Genomic DNA, 21,064 nt, shown 5'->3' with positions numbered 1-21,064 from the left:
TTCATTGTCTTAGACATCTTAGAAATCTGCCTACCACACACTTAAACCCATAATTAACCAAAATACTTTATTCTCATGCGTTTTGATAAAAGGTTTACTTTATCAACCAGCCCCTTAACTGAAAAAAAGATGACTCTTTGGAACCCCTAGAAGGAAATCTACAACTAATTCATCTCTTGGCAGTTCTTTGGGCTGGGATACAAAGCTGTCACATTACCTATTAAAACAGTGTGCTTCCTTAGAGTTGTCCACAGATTAGGATAAAACTAAGAAGGCTTTTCTGGGGTAGAATCCATGGTTCTGCCCAGAAAATACTGAGTGCAGAACAATTAGTTCACTGCAGACCATTGTTTACTTTCAAATATAAACAACATGCTCAGCTCAGGGCCGAAGTGACTACAGCGCCCACTTCATCAGAATGGCACAGTAGTTGTATAATTTTGCCCCCAGAGAACAGAGATAGAGAACAAAGAAGAGAAGTGAAAGAACAAACCAGCCCTTCCGTTCTACACGTCCTTCTTTCCGATTTTGCCAATCTGACTTTACTCATAGTGACTCATGGTGAAACAGAGAAAATATGTGAATTGCATTCAGATGTGCAAAGGTTAGTTAACTATTATCAAAACCAGCTCATCCTCCAGTAACATTATAGTTGCCTTCCACTCTATTTCACTTAGGTTGGCATATGGACAGCTGCCAAAAATGTCCCTATAGTCCAGATGACATTCTAGGTTAAACACTCAAAAGGGGTATTTTAAAGGAGACTGTATTCGGACTGCCAGGGAAGGCATTGCCACCTCGCTTCAGACGGGGGATTTCCGTCGGTTTCCTTCTATCACTTCATCTCTGTTTTGCTCTGTCCCTTGCTCTGTTGCGGGGCCCCAGTTTTCCTGTAATGAACCTCTTAGAGCCAATCAAGAAGTAAAGAAAAAAACAAAAAACAAAAAACGCCCGCCCGCTCCCAATTTCCTTTGCTCCGCCGCCCGCCAACCGCAGAGCCTACCGAGGCAGAGACGCTGTCATCTTTAACCCAGCTCAGCTGATCGGTTGCCGCCACCGCCGCCGCCGCCGCCGCCGGATTCCAGAAGCAAAGAACAAGAAGCTGGGAAGCGAGACATGGACGTGAATATCGCTCCGCTCCGCGCCTGGGACGATTTCTTCCCAGGATCTGACCGCTTTGCCCGGCCGGACTTCAGGGACATTTCCAAATGGAACAACCGCGTGGTGAGCAACCTGCTCTATTATCAGACCAACTACCTGGTGGTGGCTGCCATGATGATTTCCGTTGTGGGGTAAGTGGGGTCCCCCTCCCGGGCACTGATCGGGGTCAGCAGCGAGTGGGCTCTGGGTGCAAGATCTCGGGATGCGGAAACGCTCTCCAAGCCCAGCTCCTGCCCTCATAACTGCAAGCGGCCAAACCAGTGGAAACTTGTTCGCTGGGCGAGGCCGCGGCAGTCTGGGGGTACCCCCCTCCCTTTTTTTTTCTTTTCCGTGCCTCGGGCTGAAGCGTGACGGGGGGGTCCTAGGGGTGAGGAAATGTTGCCAACCTCGGGCAAGAAAAAAAATGACTCCCCCCGCCCTCCCCGTGCACCAGTTACGCTTTTGCTAGGGGTGATAGATGCAGCGCCCCAGTCTCTTAAAAATAGGAAGAAAGAAGTGCTGCAACCTTATACTGGGGCTCGCTGGGGCGGATGCCGCCCTGGAAGGCTTGGGGCGCCAGGGTGTGGATCCGGACTCTGCCTTCTGGGGTGTTAGTGTAAAAAGGGGATCAGAGAGGCGACACTCTTTATAGGTTTCTCTGCCTAATGCCTTGCCACATTGTACAGGAAAGCTGAGCTTGGGAGCAAAAGGGTGGGTGTAGTCTGGTGGCGCATCTCCCAGTGTGGGGTGAAGTCTGCCATGACTAAAAACGGTGTCCTTTTGCTCTTTTTTTCTACCAGGAGTTGCCAGGCATGGTCACTTTATCTCACACCCCATCTTAAAATTAAGTGTCCTGTGTTATATACGATTTCACACAACACCTGCTCTTCTAGAGACCACTTTTCCTTGTAGTTCACCCTTTAAGAAATGTTTCACTCACTTTTGCAAGATGGGGTGGTGATATTCTAGATCTTGCTAATTCCATGCATCTTTAAAGAAAAAGCCACCCTCAGCCTTCATAAAGGAACCCACTTGCCATTAAAGAAGTGTCTGGCATTTCTGTTTGAAAGCAAATGCGGAGGGAAAAAGCAAGCTGGCCTGGGGGAAAGGAAAAATCTAAACTTGGAGGGTGTGGGAAAGCGCAAATAGGCTGGTTACTGTAGTTGGTTTGCTATTCTTTGGGCATATTTATTTGAGTCACTTCTCTGTGCCAAGCTCGGGCACACCAAGATCAATCACACATGAATCCTGGCCAAAGGGCACGTGACAGTTGTTGAGAAGCTGTAGGACCAAATAGCCAGTACAGGGGAGAGAGAGAGCGCTCACAGTTTCTGGGTGTGGTTCAGAATATTTGCCCCCGTGCAGAAGTGCTCTTATTTGTGAGATTCCGTAGACAATTCCGCAGATCCTCATGATATGTTGCTTAAGGAATTTCCAAGTCAGAATGGCTGGGTGTGTAGAGGGCACGGATTCTGAACTGACTCTGAATTATACGGCAGCCAAATTAAAATTAGTTGGACAGGCCTGGAGCAGCTGCCTTCTGAACCTTCCCCTAGCTTTATGCTTAAGGCATATTTCTCCGGACAATGAAAAATTTCCTTAAAGCAAAATCAGTGTTAAATAGGATCGTATCTGTTGTTTTGCTTTCTTTTTCTTTTCTCTTTGTAAAGACATCTTATCTGGTAATCTAGGTGGGGGGATGTCTTTTTTTTGAGGTACCCTCCCCCAAAGCTTAGATATAGGGCAAGATTTGACATGGACCAATCAAATGTACAGAAAATAAACAAAACCAAACAAACAAAAATTTTTTGCTTTTCAAAAAAGGTGAACTGCCCAGTTCAGACATAAGCTCCGGCAGCCTCGCTACCTTGATGGAATTCATTTTTCACTATGAATTCCAGGGGCGGGCCCCTGACTAAATATAGCTCCTTCATTGTGGTGTCTTAGCCTACTAACTCAGGCAGTTTGGGGTGTTGTCCTTTCCCATTTCCCCTTTCAAATCGGAGATGTGGCTTGGCAGTCAAATTTGTGATAGTGAAAAATAGCCATTTCACTTTCTTTTATTAAAAAAATTTTTATTATCTTTAAAAACTTACAAAAAATACAAGCTAAGTTGTTTTGAAAATTGCATGTCAAATGTGGGATTTCCTTTGTACCCCAGTAAAATCTGGTGTGACATCTTCAGCTGTTTTCTGTGCATCTACAAACACACAGCCTATAGTTCTTTCCAGATTGCTTTTTCCCTTATAATTTAATCATAATAAAAGCTAACATTTATTGAGTGCTCTGTGTGCCAGATACTTTGCTAAGTAATTTAGCAAATCCCCTCATACAACCCAAAGAGATATTATTATTGTATTATTATTATTATCGTTATTATTAAACCTGAGGGTCAGAAAGGTTAAGTCACCTGCTCAAAGTCACAACCCCAGACTTGTGCTCTTAATTACTATGCCATCTTCCTATGAGTCACCAGGTTTGGAATTATAGTATCTTAAAGCTGGAAGAAACCAAATATCTTGAGGGTCAGGGAGCTTAGTTGATGCCACAGTGTTTTCTTATTCTAAAGAGATGGTGATGTCAGTGGATGGGAGGCTCAGAACAGTGCTGGAGGCTGTTTGACTGGATCCTCTACTGGCATCTGATGGTTTCTCCTGATATCTTCATTGAATGTGCTTGAAAATATGGCCTGGGTGTTTCCTGGGGGAAAGGACTGTGTTTGAAGGGTCCTCTTCAACAGTGCCGTCCCCTGCTGGACTGGAGGGGCCACCAGGTCATTGTTGGAGGGCTCTAGCCTCAAGTCTGAAGGCTCCTGAGTTGAAAACTGGCTTGGGTGAGAATAGAGAAAGCCTACTCTTGAAGATTGCAGGAAGGGAGGAGGAGGACCAAGCGGATATTATCTAGCTCCAAAACACCCGGAAGGGCTGCCCAAACTAAGATGGAGATTAAGAGGGATTAGCAGAGAAGTAGATCTGTGGGTGAGGGCCTCATCAGGCAGAGTCTGGTAATCCAGGGTTAGAAGTTTGGTCTTCATCCTAGAAGCATGGTTTCCCAGACATATGACGTCCACTCAGTAGATCTACTCTGCCTCTAAGATTAAGTCTGAGTAAATCTCTTAGCTCATAGCCCTTGTGGGGGACAGTTGCCATATCTTCTGGCTCTTCACATAGTAGAAGGTAGTGATTAAGAGTCTTGGCACCAGAGCCTGGTTAAGTAGATTTTGAATCCCAGCCCAACTACCAGTCACTAGCTGAATGACCTTGGGTAGGTCACTTGAACCATTCTTTGTCTCAGCTTCCTCATCTGTAAGATGAAACCAATGATAGTACCTGCATTATAGGGCTTTTGTGAGGATTATCTGAGTTAATATAGACAAGTTTCTTAGAACAATGTCTGGCTTCTACTTTTTGCTTCACGAAATTTATTGTGGAGTTTTCCTTATTATCTTTATCATTGTTGGTGTTATCATAGACTTATGGAGAAGCATAGATAGCATCTTTATCCCAGCAGCTCCATCTACCCAAACACCAGTCCCCAACTTGATGACCTACTCCTGTTTCTCCAACAGAGGACTCGGCTTTGGTACCATCTCTTTGAGGAAACATTCTCCCTTGCCCCTCACTCCCCACACCTGTGTCTATATCTTGTCTGGTACTCACCCCACAAGCTTCTAAGTTGGCTGTTCACTTTTCTTTACTCTGCACCATAGGCTCCTTGAGGCCAGAGATTGTGGGTTTTGTTTGAGATTTTTTTCTTTTTCTTGTTGTTGAGGTTAGCATTATGTTTATTCCCTGTATCCCTGAGGCAGATGCTTAGCTGGTGAGTGCAAAGAATAAACAAAGAAACAAAGTTTCAACATGATCACAGCCGCAACTTTTAACCTACTTAACAATAAATTATTTTGAAGCACATAGCAGCAAGCCAGCACATAACAGTAGCATGCTGCTGGAGTGATTCTGAGTCGTTGCTGACAGTGCTTGCTACATATTGGTTAGGATTACTATGGTGTAAAAATTCAATTTTAAAAAGTTTAGAATTCAGACTCTTTGCAATTCATATTGCCCTTGCAGATTGGGTGAAATACCCTTCTGTAAGGTTTCTCCACCTGGGCGCTGCTGACATTGGATCGTAGAATTCTCTGTTGTAGGGGGCTGTCCTGTGTATTGTAGGATGTGTAGCACCATCTCTGCTCTGTACTATGTGAAGGTTGCTAAACCAGCTTTTACTTGTTTTATTAGTAAAACATAACTTGGAAAATAAAAAAGTGCCCTCCCCTTCAGTCGTGACCATCAAAAATGTCTCTAGACATTGCCAAATGTACCCTGGGGATCAAAATCACCCCTGATAGAGAACCACAGCTCTCTTGCCAAGATCATGATGATTCCTCAGCATCATCTCTACTAAAGCCCTTGCTTTATAACAAGTTACAAAAACAAAGTTCTGGGCAACGGCAGAGCAAAGCAGTTTGACATTAGCTCCTGACTCCTAACTTTTCAAATATGAGATTGGAGTGGATTTGAAGCTTTACACAGCTTTGATCATAATCCTTAACTTACTAAATTTGTTATGCTATCATTCTTTTTCTACTCTGCCTAGAACTATACTGGTTCCATAGACTCAGGCTTTTTATTTTTTGATAGACTTCTGGCATTTGCTTTTGTGTGTTTTCTGTTCAAAAGTTCACCTGCTGTGGAGTTCTACTGCTGTAGAGTAGGAATTAAATGACTTCATTAATATAAAATACACTGAGGCCTAGCAAATGATAACACACAAATGTTAGCTGCTATTATCATGTGAAATCCTAGGTTGCAGGCATATTTAAAATTCTCACAACTTTTATATTCTCTTGAGCAGAAGTATTAGATGATTACTTTAGTAATTTTAGTTACATTTTAGTAATTTTGTCCTAATTGCAACTTGTGTCCCTTAGAAAACTTTGCTTCCCTTGAAGACTTGAATTTCCTTTTGAAATTCAGGCATCATTTCAGAAGAGATTGAATGACTTAAAAAAGCAAGAATAACAAGCTGAGGAATATGTTTTGTTAAAGATGACTTTGCATCCTTTAAATCAAGAAAGGAACAATGTCTAAGATAGAAGAGGACGTAACTTACTTTCTCCATCCTTTGACAGGAGACATCTCAGCACTAGATATTCTTTTTCCCTCACATATAACAATAGACACCTCTCTTTGTTTTCAAAGTGAAAAGCAAAGGCAACAGTTAATTGCACTTGCAATTTAAGCACCAAGCATGTGATACATCCTAGCTGTAGACAGGAATCTTTGTGCTTAAAAGAATGCCAAAAGATTTGAACTGAAGAAATCTGTCCAAAGTGTGGACCATTGGAACTGCAGCATTTTTCACTCTGGGAGCTTGTTAGAAATGCAGAATTTCAGGCTCCATACCACACCTATTAGGTCAGAATCTGCATTTTTAACACGACTCCCATATGAGTCACAGGTGCATTAAAATTTAAGAAGCATTGATCTGATCTGATTCAAAGGAAACAGTAAGAAAATTTAAATAAATCAACCTATAAGCCCAGGTGTATCTTTGGAGATTGTAAGTATCAATATATAGTTCTTGGCTGAGTTCAGGCATCTGTATTTTTTTCTTAACTCCCCAAGTAATTCTATATACACACCCAAATTGAAGATGAGAAACACTGATCCCATCAAGCCCCCAGCTTTCACAGATGTAAAGGCCTGAGGTCATGTGACTAATTGGAACCAAAGCTGCTAATAGTAGCTTGTTTTATTGATATGAAGTGAAAAACTTTGTCCATTAGGCCATTGCAAATATTCTAAAGCTCCCAATTAACCAAGCTGAAGAGACTACCTGACTCACAACATTTTTATTATTATGCTTGTCTCCCTCTCAAAAATTCCTCCCAGCCATCAGAACTCATATTTTCTGATGCGGCCTGAGAAGCACTAACCACACAGATTTTGTGCACATATGCATGCCTCTGCTGTGTCTCCAGCCAGAAAGGCTGGAGGCTTTGTTCTGAGTGGTTTGCATTGGTGCCTCTCCTTTAAAGCAGCATAATGTAGCTGCTGAGTGAATGAGCTCATGTTTTCTTCGCGTTACTGTAATCTTTTCAAAATGAGTGTTGTCCCATAATATGTTCTAGGCTGGTAGATACCAGAATCTGGTTTTAAGAACTGGGCAGATTGTTTGTCCCTTTTAATGCAAAAAGGAAGAAAAAACAAGTTTCTAGTTGGTAAAGGAAGAAAAAAATCAGAGAGCCCTCGGATGGATGGGAATGTATTAGAACCTTTGCAGATGGAATTAATTGTGATCTGTTTATGCTGAAACCTAGTGGAAATGTTTCTGAGATTCATCAGCCAGCTCTACAATGTTATTCTGATTTGCGTTGCTTCATTTGTTCACTCCACAAAGAATATGAGGCACTTACCAATTTCTCAGGCACTGTGCTGGGAGATACAGTGGAGAATAAGACAGCTGCGGTTCCTGCCTTCACGTTTAGAGGGGCACCAAGAGGATGCTGAACACATAATAAGTATTTTTATACAAGTATAGCAAGTGTACAGAAACATACCCATATATAAACACACATCGTTTTCCATCTAACTTACCTGATCGCCCCTGTACGTTATGATTCCAAATCTCAGAACTCTCAGGCGTCAAAAATGGAAGAGGCATTGAGTATATGGACACGGGGGAAGGATTATTAAATGGACCCATCCTCACCTGCAGCTCAGATATCTTCTACTCAATTGGACAAGTATTTACTGAGTACCTTCTAAGTGCCAGATACTGTTGATGCTCTGAGTATACCGGTGGGAGTACAAGTCTGCCGAGCCTTCCCAAATCCTCCCAGAATTCATCTCTTCCTGCCCTCCCAAGCACTTTTATTTGCACTTGAGGCAGTGCATGTGGCGTGCTGGCACATATCTTTCCCTGGTGGGTTATCTGTTTCTTCTGAGTACAGAACTTTAAGAGATCTATCAACATCAAATAAATTTTAATCTCAAAATTCTCCAACAAATAAGAATTATTTTGTTAAATCATCTTCTGACACTATATATGTAACCTTGTTCTTCTCAACATCTGTCCATACACACTGTATTTTTTAAAATATTCCCTGGGGTTGATAGTTTCCATCCCCTTTCCCTGTATAAGGATTTACAGTGATTCTGGGTAAATATGCAAATAAATAAGTGGATTTAGGGTTCTTTTTTACCCCTTTCTAAGAGGGCAAAAGCTCTCAATCAACTTACAAGGGGCAGAGAGCTCTGTATAGGAAATGCAGTTCTAAGCAATGAACCAGACCTATACCAAATTGAGCAGCACCATTGGAAATTTTTTCTTTTCCTTTTGGACAGGTGAATCACTCAGCTTCAGAATATGTGTAACATCTGTCTCTTGCAATGAGCTTGGCTTCTTGTTTCAGGGAACTCTTTCGTGCCCGTCATCTTAAGAAAAAACCTGTAGGCTGCCTCTCCATTCTGCAGGCATTTACCGTAAATAGATAGGATTTCCTGGCCTTTTCTCCTAGGGAGCATTCGCCAAACGGAGACACCTGGAAGGCAGAAAGCCCATCCAAAGTGGGAAGCTGGGGCTTTGGCTCCTGCTTCTACTAATCTGTTTGTATCCCATCAGTAACGTCCTCCTTGTCTCCGGGAAACAAAAAGGCATGCAGAAATGGGGGTTAGTGGGAGGTAAATAGACAGGAACTGCTTGTAGGAAGGGAGTTTATGTGTCACCAGGCTCATTAGCATTTGTCCAAACCCCTGTCCTCTCCCCACAGCTCTGTAAGAACTTGCCATGTGACAACAATTTAACTCCACTAAAAGCATTCAGAAAGAAGTTTGTAAACAAGTATCTTTCCACTTGAGTTCTAAAGAAAGCACTGTTGTGAGATTAACCATAGGTTCCTAATTGTTGTAGGCAGCGATCAGCATACATGAGGGTTCATTATACCATTCTCTCGACCTTTAGAAATTTGACATAATAAAAAGTTTAAAAATGGGAGCTCCCTAGCAGTCCAGAGGTTAAGATTCCACGCTTCCAATGCAGGAGACGGGTTCAATCCCTGGTCGCGAAACTAGGATTCCACATGCCGCACAGCATGGCCAAAAAAACAAAAGTTTAAAAAGGATTTGCTGCAGTCTAATCCCTTGTAGAGTGACTCTTTGAAGCTTCATGGCTATGGGAGGTGTGAGACCTCTAACCCAGGTCCAAGCTGTTGTTTATTAAAAATAAAGCAAGCAATGAACTTGATAAATACAAAAGAAAACACGAAGGTTCCTTAAGTATGACTTATGATGGACACTTTTAACATGCCAACTGCTGCCGAGACAGTGGATCATTTGGATGTGTTTAGTCTGATGGTACCAGTACACAGGTGTGATAAATATTCAGTACACGGTGAGTGTGCAGTAAATACTACGGGCTGATTCAGTTGGTTAGGGAAGTCTCAAGGTTAGCTTACTCTGACCTTTCTGCAACAAAACAGTCCCATCCCCGCACCACCTTAACTGCCTGTGATCATTCGGCCCAGGAGACACTGATTACGTTTGCTCAAAACTGATTTGTACATTTACATTAATCCTTTACAGTCAGAGAGAGTTCTTACCAGGAAGGAAGCCGTGTTGGGAAACCAAAATAACCACAGAAGACGGTTGTGGTTATCTGAGGAATCCGAGAGCAAGAGGGGCCTATATAGGCAGGTCTGCAGGTCTCCCTCCCAGCCGCCAGCCAGCACTAGTGACAGAACTTACCAAGATTCCTCCTTCCAGTGAGCCCAAGAGCCCCTTGATCTCATCCGATCATCTCCTGTATTTGCATAGGAGTTTTTCCTACTTCTGGTCTTTCATTTGTTCCTTTCATCACAACTCTTGGAAGGTACAAAAAACAGGAACCATCTCTACACTAATATTTAGTGTACGGTGAGAATAACAGCTATTTGCCTGTGATGAATCGCACGTCACTCAATTCGTGGCCATAGAAAGTTGCTGAGCTTACTTTAACATGAAAATGTGCTGGATTCTTAACCCTTTTTCTTTGTTTCAACAAACATTTACTGCACTCCTGCTCTGTACCAGGCACTGTGCCAAGGGCTGGGGAGAAAATGTCACAGTCTCTGTCCTCATAGCCCTTAATCTCTAGTGGGAGACAGAGACATTCATCTAATTTCCATTCAAATAAATATCCAGCTGCCCCTGGCGTTTATGTGTCACCTTAAGGGCTGTAAAGAAGAGGCAGATGGTGCTAGGACGTGGTCAGAGAGACTGAGAAAAAGCTGATTAGGCTGAGATTTGAAGGAGGTAGGAGTGACTCGGGCAGAAGGAACGGCTTGTGCTCAGGCCTGTGATGGCCAGGGGCACGGTGAGTTCTAGAGGCACACAGAACCACCAGCGGATGGCGCGCAGGATCAGGAGGCGATGGTACGAGAAGGCTGACAGGCAGAGATGCCGTAGTCCTTAGGCATCCCTCACACTGATGATTAAAATTGTCCCTTCCTCCTGGCAGATGCAGCTTAAGCTAAATCACAGGCTTGGAGGGTAAAGGGTGACCTAGATTTCAGACCCCATTTACCCCCTCAGCCCAGCCCCTTATCCCATGTACAAACGACACAACTATATGCAGTGGCCCTGGCTGCACAGGCAGGCAGGGGCCAGACCCTGCGGGGCCTTGTAGAATGTGGAAAGAATCCTGTTTTTATCCTAAGAGCAATGAGAAGCAAGAAAATGGACGGGTAGATTCATATCTGCAAGGACCCCTCTGGTTGTCTAAGGACCACAGAAAAGCATCACCAGTTTAGAGAAGTGCACTGTGAGTACATTGTTCCCCCCGCTTTCTTGGTGAGTCAGGCTTCCGCAGGAACCAAACTGCAAAAATAGCTTTTTGGGGTTACAAAATTGGAACTCAGTGCAAAGCTGCCTCTGCTGCTCAGAAACTATTTCACCGCCTCTTTGGTTCTTGTTGGCATTACAGCACGACAGGTGTTACCAAATGTGCACTTGAGTCAATCTGAAGATCTCTGTTTGGGTAAACTTTTATCACCAGTGCTGCAATTGGTGGCCTTGGGACAAATTTATTAACTTATCTATTCCTTACCTTGCTTCTGTATAGAATGAGGTGTGTTGTCAAGATCCATTCTAGCTCTAAAATTCTGCAGTTGGCCAATATTTTTTTTTTTCTTTTAGCGACTTGTGCTGAAACTGTAGCCATGGCCATCTGAGTCATGTTGGCAAGTTTAGGACCTCTGTCTGCACCCGCTCACAGCCACCTTCCTTTAGAGAGAAGTGAGGATGCCGAGGGATTTCCCGGAATGATCCTTCGTTGCTTAGCCCAGCTGGAAGGAGAGGGTTCTAAAATGGCTGAGGGGGAAAATCCCTGGAGCTGGTTAACAGCACAGAATGGGTTACATTATGGATTGCTTTCTCAGTTACATCAACTGGCACTGTTTTTCTCCCCCTGGATCCCTTTGAATACGTTTCTTCACTGCCCTGGACCTCAGTTTATTCCTGTGTGATGGGACTGGACCGATTCCTCTTTGAAGAGTCAGCTACAGGATCCTGTGATGGGATTCTAGATCTTTTTACAACTGTCAGTGATTCCATTAGAATTTTTAATTATTACATTTATCTATCAACTTATTAACTGAATAGGATCAATGTATATAGGTATATATGTGTAACTCACAATAGAGGAACATACTTAATGTTTTTGACTTGTAAAACTAGGTCCTATTTTCAACAAAGACAGAAAATCACTCTTTTTTCTGTCTCTCCTCTCTCTCTGTCCCTCTCTCCTTAGCTTCCCTCTGTCTTCCTGCCTCCCTTCCTCCCTCTCTCTCGTTCATGGACCAGCAGAAAATGAAATGGCAGCCGTTGAGCCCAATGGCAGTTGTCCACATGAAAGCTGGGGTGGCATATTTATGGAAGTTTTGTCCTGTCCTTGGGCTTTACTGTGACTGACATCACTGAGAACCCAACTGTTGAGGAAAAGCTTTATTCATCTCAAACAAGAGCTGGTTCCCAAACTCCTGCACTCACTGGAAAACGAAATTCATCTCTGGAAGGCGGTGGTCTGTTTTATTTTGCTCCAAGTATAGGGAGGTGCCAGGGCAGTGGGAGTGGTGTGCATTTTACCCTTTCTTAGAATGAAATTACCCCTAAGCAGAGGAATGAAGATCATTTCTGTTCCAAGTAATTTTGTTCATTTTTTCCAACTTGGAACTTTGGTTTCTTTCTAATTATAGATCATGGCTGGGCCGTGTGGAGAGCTAAAACCAGTTCTATAGGACTCTGCTCTGCTCTTTCCCCTTGAACGTGACCAACAGGAGCAGGTGAAAAGCAAATTTGGAATTGCTTGAGTCAGGCCTGGTTTTTTCATTGTTCCCTATCCTGGGCTTTATTTAGACATTCAGCCTAGAGGTCTACCTCACTTGGCCCGAGAAAAACAGAAAAAGCTCTGCCTTGTGAATTATTATTTTAATAGCTATTCTAGGAAGTACTGAGCTGGAGACCTTTGACCCTTTGCCACCAACCAACCATCTCCTATTTGAGCTTACACAAAGGAGTTTCCTAAACTTGAACCCGCTGCTCTAGTTCTTTGAGTTAATGTTGATTTTGTCAACATCAAGGCTACATAAAAGGATTTGTCTCTTTCAGGCACCTTTCCCATATTTCTTTTGTTTATTTTTAAATATCAATTTTTTTTTAATTTTCAAGTAATACATGGCTATTGAAATAATATGAAAATAGAAATAAGCAAATGGGAATATACTACCCGTGATCCTATCACCCTGTATAACTACTAGAGTCTTTTGGTCTAATTTCTCTCAGAATCTTTTTGGTACTAGAAATGAAATGCATTAATCTGTGAGAGTTTCTGGGTCTTTCCACCCAGTCTCCCAACCACTTGCTAAAGACGATTTTGTTTTGGCCCTGTCTGGAATCTTCCCTTCCCCAGACCAATTCCGATTCCAATTCCCAAGCCAATTCCAGGGTCAAAGCTGGAGACAGGGTAAAACCCAGATAAAATTGTGGAAAAGAAAAGAAAAAAGAACCAAGAGACCTAGATAATAAAAAAAAAACTGAGGGGGAAGAAGGACAGACAGACTAGCACGTGTGCTGGATGTTGGAAAAGCTTGGGGGGTGAGGTGGTGTAGACGGGTTACGAGAGAATCTAGAGATTGGGCAGGAAACCAAGGTTTGGGAGAGAGAAGGAAGAGCTTGGCTGTGTATAGGAACTGAAATTGCATTAATGTTATTGGAGAGATGAGGCAATGCACGATTGGACTGTTGTAGTTGGCCTGTCCCAAGCTGGAGTTGTGGGGCTGGGGAGCAGTTACTTTTACATCTCTGTGTTTTATTTTTTATATGTTCTTTTTATTTCTGATTACCAAATAATTTAGTAATTGTAAAAATCTCTACTTCTGAGTTATATAACGTGGGTGTTAAACCCACCTACTGGAGAGAATTGTTTGCCTTCACCCAATCAATATATTAATAATGTCTTCCCACATTATTAAATATACTTCGATTTTTTGAAAATAGTTGTATATGCCACCAATTAGTAAATCGTTAGCCATAAAGCTTGTTTCTAAAAGTTATCATAAATACCACTCATGTGAATACTGTTACCATTCAGTCTTTGCATCTTTATTAATTTCCTTAGACTATTCTGAAGAGGAGATATTTGCTGTGTAGGGTTTAGGTATTTGCAAGAGTTCTGAATGAAATAAGCAACTTATTATTGTAGGGTTTAATTTTAAATTACGTGCTACTACTTTTACCACTGTTTAACTCCACGCATTTTTAGCAGAAATTAACTTTTTCAAAGGAGTTTGACATTAATTATGTCCCTGGTTTCACCCATTAAGATATGCAGTACTATTGGAAATTTTTTAAAATAGCTTTTGTGTTTCAGGAGGCAGGATCAGGAGCTACAATTTAAAGGGACTTTCTTAAAAAAGAATCTTATCCTAAATATGAATCCCAATATGAATATGACTCCTTCATCTGTTCTGTTTCAGAGAAAGTAAGCTCTTGGCATCCCCTTTCATTATCCTGTCTTCCAAATCAGGGATGTTGATATTCAGAGCATGGTGATAACGCACTGACCCTCCTTGTCCTTCCCAAGCCAAATGCTCATTGGCCTCTGAGGAGGGTAAAAAGGTAGTAATTCATCATACTCGCTGACCACAAATGTCTTGCTAAGGATTTTGTACGCACAGCGCGGTGCAGGTGGAGGTGGGTGGGGCTACACTGCCTAGTCATTCTCACTCATAAAATACTTGATCTAAATTTCCTCTTTATAATGTGTTTCCCCTGTTATCAACAGTAGTATAAGCTTTGGCTCATGTAACAATGAAACCGGAGGTTCTATGCTTGGAAATCTCAGTTGATAACCCATCTCCTAATGATACTCTGGGCCTTTTAAAGAATTATAATGGCCTCTCTATGCCAGGAGTCATGAACTCAAATGCCTCCACGGGCCAGGCAGCTTATGTAAGAGAGCAGTGCAGGGCAGCTGTTGGAAAAACAATTATTAATGGCAGTGCAATGGGGGCCTCTGTGTCAGAGATGCCGTAGATAGTGGCGGGGCTGAGGCTAAATGGGGAGCATTTATTCTGTCTGAAGGAGAAGGCACTCCAGCCAGTGGCTGACGTAGGAAACTGGGCCTAGTTTGGTGAGATTTCCTTGTCTCCAGGAGACGCGAGAGATCCCAAGTTTTATGGAGTTTTTAAAAAAACACATCGGGATTCAAGGAAAAGGTTTAAAAATTATTGTACAGTCTAAACACAACTATGACTGCAGACTGGATCTGGCTCTTGGAGCCCATCGCGTGACCTGTACTCCACACTCATCTAGCGTGGCAGCTTCTAGGAGGATTTAAATAAGCCCTTGGAGCTCAGGAAATACAACGAGCGTGTACTACAGCCCAGGATGCATAAAAGCTAAAGACAGCCCATCCAAAAGAGGGGCTCTAGTCTTTTAAAATGCTGGCCCTCTAATGAGATGGACTGTGGTGGGAGTCACACTGCCTCTGTGTGAATCTTCACTCCACCATTTTCTAACTTCTGCGCCTAAGTTTCTCCCATTGAGAAATAAATTGATAGTACCTACCTCATCAGGATATGAGGATTAACTGAGACAACTCAGATAAAAGGCTTAGTAAGTATACTTTGTTGTTACTCTTCCTGCCCTTCCTCATCTTCCTCCTCCTGACCTGGGCTCCCTCATTTTTCTTATTCCAGGTTCCTGAGCCCCTTCAACATGATCCTTGGAGGCATCGTGGTGGTGCTGGTGTTCACAGGCTTTGTGTGGGCAGCCCACAATAAAGACATCCTCCGCCGGATGAAGAAGCAGTACCCCACGGCGTTTGTCATGGTGGTCATGCTAGCCAGCTACTTCCTCATATCGATGTTCGGGGGAGTCATGGTCTTTGTGTTTGGCATCACTTTTCCTTTGCTGTGTAAGTGAACCTGAGACTTCCTTTCCTTACAAACAAATTGTAGGCACAGTTGTTCGCTGGGAATTACCTAACTTGTTTCTGAGGTGTGTTGGCAGGTCTGCAGAATGATCCGAATTTCTGAAACAGCAGAGCAAGGCCTAATAGTCCACTAATTGCACAAATACGTAGTGGGCACCTCTTCTCCGCCACTCTTCTGGGGACACAACAGTAAACAAAACAAATGCAGATCCTAAGTCATACAGCAGGAAAGTGGTATAGCCTGCACTGGAATCCAGATTTGTCTGATATGAGAGTCTGTTCTCAGTCGTTAAGTGCCAGGCTGACACAGAAGTGAATGTTTACTCTCTACTTGCTCAGAACATCATAATTAGTGTCGAAAGTTTCGTTAGTTGGCCCAGAATATAGATACCGAGTACTCCAATTCTCATGAAGGGAACTAGACATTTTCTAAAGTCTACATGCATTGTTTAGTGAGATTCCCAAGCACTTGAAGCCTGAAATAGAGAACAGATAAAATTCCGTCTCATCAACAGAAATCTGATTAAAATTATAGTGTATGAAGTGACTGGAACATCCCTTTAACTTTTAATAGCATCTCATGTGTGCCACTGTTCCATCAAATAAAATCAATTGCTTGTTGAGGGTTTGTTAGATTAAGCCCAGAATATTTATATGTGAATCTCACACCTTATTGGGGAAAATAATTGAATCAGTAAATTCAGACTTTTTGAAATACTGCTCAGGTTTTCTTTATGTGTTACAGGCTTAGTATTTCAGTGATTCTGCTTAAACACACAGCTTGTAAAACACAGGCCAGTGTAATGAAATATATCAGAAGTCAAGAGTCAAGGGTCCAGGTTTCTATTCCTAGACCTGCTGGAAACCAGCCATGTGACTTGTACCCATTATCCTATATGGGCTGTAGTTCACTCATCTATAACAGAAGGAAATTAGACAAGTGATTCCCAAACTGTGATGACTGTGAGAATCATCCAGGATGATTTTTTTAAAATATGTTTCCCAGCCACATCCCTTGGAGATGTTGATTCTTTGGGTCCACAGTGGTGCCCAGAGAACCTGTATTTTTAGAAAGCTCCTCAAATGTTTCTAACAGTCACTCTAGATTAGGAGCCTCCAGAGAGAATGCACATCAGTGCGTCTCAGGATGAGGGTCCAAAACCACCTACATCAGAATCATCCACAGTGATTACTGAAATGGTACATTCTGGCATCCTGCCTCAGTCTTAACAGTCTGAATTTTAGGTGATAAAGACTGGAAACTTGTCTATTTAACAGTCTCTCCAGGTGATTTGTATGTACATGGAAGTCTGAAAACTGCTGGTGTAGATCACCCAGCGTGTCTTTTTTAAAATACAGACTCCCAGACCCATCCCTTTAAGGTTCTGGTTCAGAAGGTCCAGGAAGTGGGGCCAGAGAATCTGTTTCTTATGAAGAAACTGAGGTAATTCTTAATGATCAGGCAAATCTGGGGAACACCAGGTTACATGAGGCCCATAAAACTCTTGGCTTTTTATCTAGACATCTATATCCAACACTGTGGAAGACTGCCCCTTAGGAGGCATCTTCTAAGAGGAATTTACCTGTATGCCTCCTGCGGGAACAAAATACAGGTGATCCCTGAACTGAGCATGAGTTCTTTTCTGGAAACCTTAGCGTTCAGTAGATTTTTAGGTAAGTCGGAATCACACAGATTTGCTTCGAAGTTCAGGGCATTTAAGTGACATCTGAAAGGTAATGAGATCAGTGTGTGAAGGGAAGAGTGTGGCAGGCAGATTATGGTCCATCCTGCTAAACACAACGTTTTCCTGCACACACAAAGAATACCGTATATAAAGTCTAAGGATCCATGTGGGGACTTGGATCAATGAGAGAACCAGATTGGACTGTAGCTAATGGAGAAGGTTTTTACAGGTGTGAAGGGAGAAGGAGAATCGTTGCTTTGGTGCTAACCACGTTTCACTTCCCTGCAGTGATGTTTATCCACGCATCGCTGAGACTCCGGAACCTCAAGAACAAACTGGAGAATAAAATGGAGGGAATCGGTTTGAAGAGGACGCCCATGGGCATTGTGCTGGATGCCCTAGAACAGCAGGAAGAAACCATCAGCAAGTTCACTGACTTCATCAGTAAAGGGAAGGAGTAAATAGAGCTGACCTGGTGATAGGGTTGCAGCAGAAATCCAGTTGCAGTTTGCCTTTGTCCAGACCTACTTTCCGTTTGTGTTTTTGAAACAGGAGGTGCATGAACCGTCCAGCGAGCCACGGCAGCATGCACGAAGAGGCCAGCGTGTTCCCGTTTCTGCTGTTACAGGGAAAAGGCCTCACACTGAAAGAAACCACCCTCCTATTATGTCTGAAGTTTCAAGTATGTTTATGAAAGCTGATAGGAAATGGGTCACATACATTTCTTAAGGGGAATAAAAGAGTCATGGATTGTACGGCAACAATACACTTATCTTGTAGGAATAAAGTAATTGTAGAGCATCAAGGCACTATGAGTAAATGAAAAGACTATTAAAGGAGATGATACCATGCATTAGCCTGTTTTAATCCCCCTCAGCATCCTCCTCCCAAAATATTCCTTCCTTAGGATTATAATAGGTGGGGTATAAGTTAGTTTTTATTATTATTCTTTAAAATCAAAGGTGATCTCGATCACTTTGCCTCCTATTTGATGTGCAGTGGATAAACCAGTTGTTTCTATTTTGTTTACAAATATAAAGCTAGCTGTTTAGGAGAATATTTTGTCAACTTTTTGTAAGTTTTTGAAATGCTAGTAATATGTTCTCACTAGAAGGCATCTGTTGCAAACTAAATATTATCTTCTTTAAGGTTACAGCCCTGTAACCTGTATTATTCTTGACAGTCTTGTTAAAAAACAAAAAAATCAAAATAAAACTTGAGTTTCTATTGCACAGTTTTTGTTGTTATAATGACAAAAAGGTGTCCAAGATAATGTTTCCCTTTTTCCTTCACTGTTTAGTTTTTAACTGGAACATTTAGAAAGAAGGAAATGAACGTGCATTTTACTGATTCCTTACAGGCGGAAAGAGGACAATAGTAGCTGATCTTTTGAAATCTGAAAAGCATCTTTACGTGACCAAGCAAAAAGACTTTTAAAAATGGAAATGAAAATGGGAGTGATCATCAGCTTCTGCAGTCCATAAAAATTTTAGATAGCACTTGGTACAACTCTATGTTTTTATGGCTAGACATTAGAATTAAGAGAGCCTGATTTTATATTTTCTGTTACTTTCTTCCTTTTACTTCCCATGTATTTAGAACTAGATGATACAACGTGTTTTCCTTGCCAATTGAGTGATTTCATAGATGAATAGAAAATATTGAGGTTTCCCTACCATGGGGGTTAGGAAGACAGTTGGAACAGTACTTGTTGCAGAGACCCTGTATGTCCTAGAATAAGAAGCAATGCACATGCCGCTCCTGCTTTTTCTTGCATTTTAATTTCTCAGCCGACCTGCAGCCTTCATCTCTAGCAAAGTGATATCACCATGACTTCACATATCTGGCCTAGAATTTGTACCCATAGCCAAATACAAAGAATAAAATGTATCAAAGGTTTTTTTTTTTTTTTTGGTGGGGGGGGGGCTTTATTTACTGTACATCTGTGTTAAATGTCTGAGAAACTCAGTGACAGCCCTATAAACAATAAGAATGTTCTCTATGCAGCAAAAACCATTCAGCTTATGTTTCAAATACTGTGAATAAGACTTTAATGCTTCATTAATTTCCAGCCAGAATAAAACCAAATACTAATTGCATCCTTTTTGAAACCTGACATTGGGCTTATACATATTTTAGACCCATTTTCTACATGGTGAATTCTGTAGACTAAATGCAGTAAATTTGGAGGAAGTGGCAATGTGAATGAAAAAAATAAACTCATTATAATTGCTAACGTTGGTGGTCAATTCTGGAAGGGTTACAATAGAAAAATCTAGCCTGGAAATGCTATAAGTTATTTCCCTTTAAAAACAAGTTAAATTTTTCGGTTAAGATTTTTAGAGTGGGAGTAGGTAAATAGGAAAAAAGCATAATGTGAACGGTTTCACCTGCCTCGACACAACCTACGTAATGAGGCAGTAAATTTGAATTTGGATCATCTTTTCTTTTTTGCACATCTAAGAATAAAGTCCTCATTAAGGACTATTAATGCTTTTTAAAATTCCTGGCTTATTTATTCATATTGCTGCTGTAGAAGCAAACACATACAGGCTTCCAGAACTTCAACTACTCATATACAGTAAGCTTTTAAACATGTTCAGAGTGCTTCGTCCCATCAGAGTTTAGCCTCTTAAATGCAGACTATGCTAGACACTTTAAAAGTTTTATTTATTGCAGCCTTTTTTAAACCATCTGGCTTTGTATGCCAGGATACTTTATAGAAATAGTAAAGTCAGAGAAAACAAAATTCTCAGCCTTGGGCTAGTCAAAAATTAGTTACTTGATTGAAAAGTATAACAATTTAAATTTGGATACTTTTGTACCCACTAAATTATCTTTAAGGAATGGAAACACCATACTTCTTTCCCATGGCTTGTCCTTCCAGATAATGTATTATTTGTCCCCATTAAGTCCATTCTCTCCTAGCCTGTTTTTCCCTGTGATGTACCACCTATGATTATATAGAAGGAGAAAGAAGGCAGGTGCCAATTATTTGCTCAGGAGACAAAGAGAGAAAAGGCAACAAAGTGTGATTTCCTGATTTCTAAGATTCACGCCACTTCAGTACAAAATTTCAGATTCTATGCACCTAGTGACTCAAACGGATAATTATGGCTCTAGGTACTTGGAAGGAATGGAGTTGTCTAGGGATGGAGTTGTCTGGAAGACTTTTGTGGAGTCTCTCACGGTACTCTGTAGAAGGGTCAATGAGAGCAAAAGCATGAGGATCTTTTATCAAGAATAGTACATACACAACATTGTAACTCAACTATACTTCAATGAAATTTAAAAAACAAACAAAGGTGAAAGAATAGTGTGAATAATTTGTGGCCAATGAGACTAAGTTGAGAACAGGCAATGGAGGGCCTTGAATGATAGGATAAGGAATTCACGTTTAATCCTATAGCAGTTTTCCTTAGATTTTTGAGAAGAACAAGATCAAGAACACTCACAGACTAAGCTTAAAATATGTGTGTGTGTGTGTGTGTGTGCGCACGTGTGTGTGTGTATACACATTTAGCTAAGACCAAAAGCTTCTCAATAAATACATTATTCATACTTTCTTTTTTTTTACAAAACTAGCATGCTATCTCTCATTGTCTCTATATGTATGGAAACAGGGAAGTTTTTTATATATAAGCAGGGTTTGTTTTCCTTGTTACTTTTTCTGGAAACACTGCTTTCTCCATGTCCTGTGGCTTAAGCATTCTGCTCTTCACAGATACCCCTATCAGAAATATACCCCAACATACAGGAAAATGGCC

The 21,064-nt window shown here is 41.6% G+C and overlaps 1 protein-coding gene across 2 annotated transcripts; it reads left to right on the top strand.

Moving 5' to 3' along the window:
- Positions 1-999: 999 nt before the first annotated feature.
- On the top strand, positions 1,000-20,871 carry ARL6IP5 (ADP ribosylation factor like GTPase 6 interacting protein 5). Of its 2 annotated transcripts, XR_009048701.1 has the most exons (4): positions 1,029-1,292; positions 15,377-15,594; positions 17,586-17,979; positions 18,658-20,871. XR_009048701.1 is itself a non-coding variant. In XM_057704858.1 (3 exons), the coding sequence occupies exons 1-3, from the start codon at positions 1,117-1,119 to the stop codon at positions 17,756-17,758; spliced, it is 567 nt and encodes a 188-aa protein (XP_057560841.1). In that variant the 5' UTR covers positions 1,000-1,116; the 3' UTR covers positions 17,759-18,531. The 2 variants fall into 2 exon arrangements, 1 of the variants encoding a protein (XP_057560841.1); XM_057704858.1 differs by lacking the exon at positions 18,658-20,871 and having other exon boundaries at positions 1,000-1,292; positions 17,586-18,531.
- The last annotated feature ends 193 nt before the right edge of the window (positions 20,872-21,064 follow it).

Source organism: Hippopotamus amphibius, chromosome 13 (assembly GCF_030028045.1).
Source record: "Hippopotamus amphibius kiboko isolate mHipAmp2 chromosome 13, mHipAmp2.hap2, whole genome shotgun sequence".
Lineage (NCBI taxonomy): Eukaryota > Metazoa > Chordata > Mammalia > Artiodactyla > Hippopotamidae > Hippopotamus > Hippopotamus amphibius.
The sequence above is the reverse complement of the archived record's forward strand: the minus strand, read 5'-3'. Positions and strand labels throughout refer to the sequence as shown.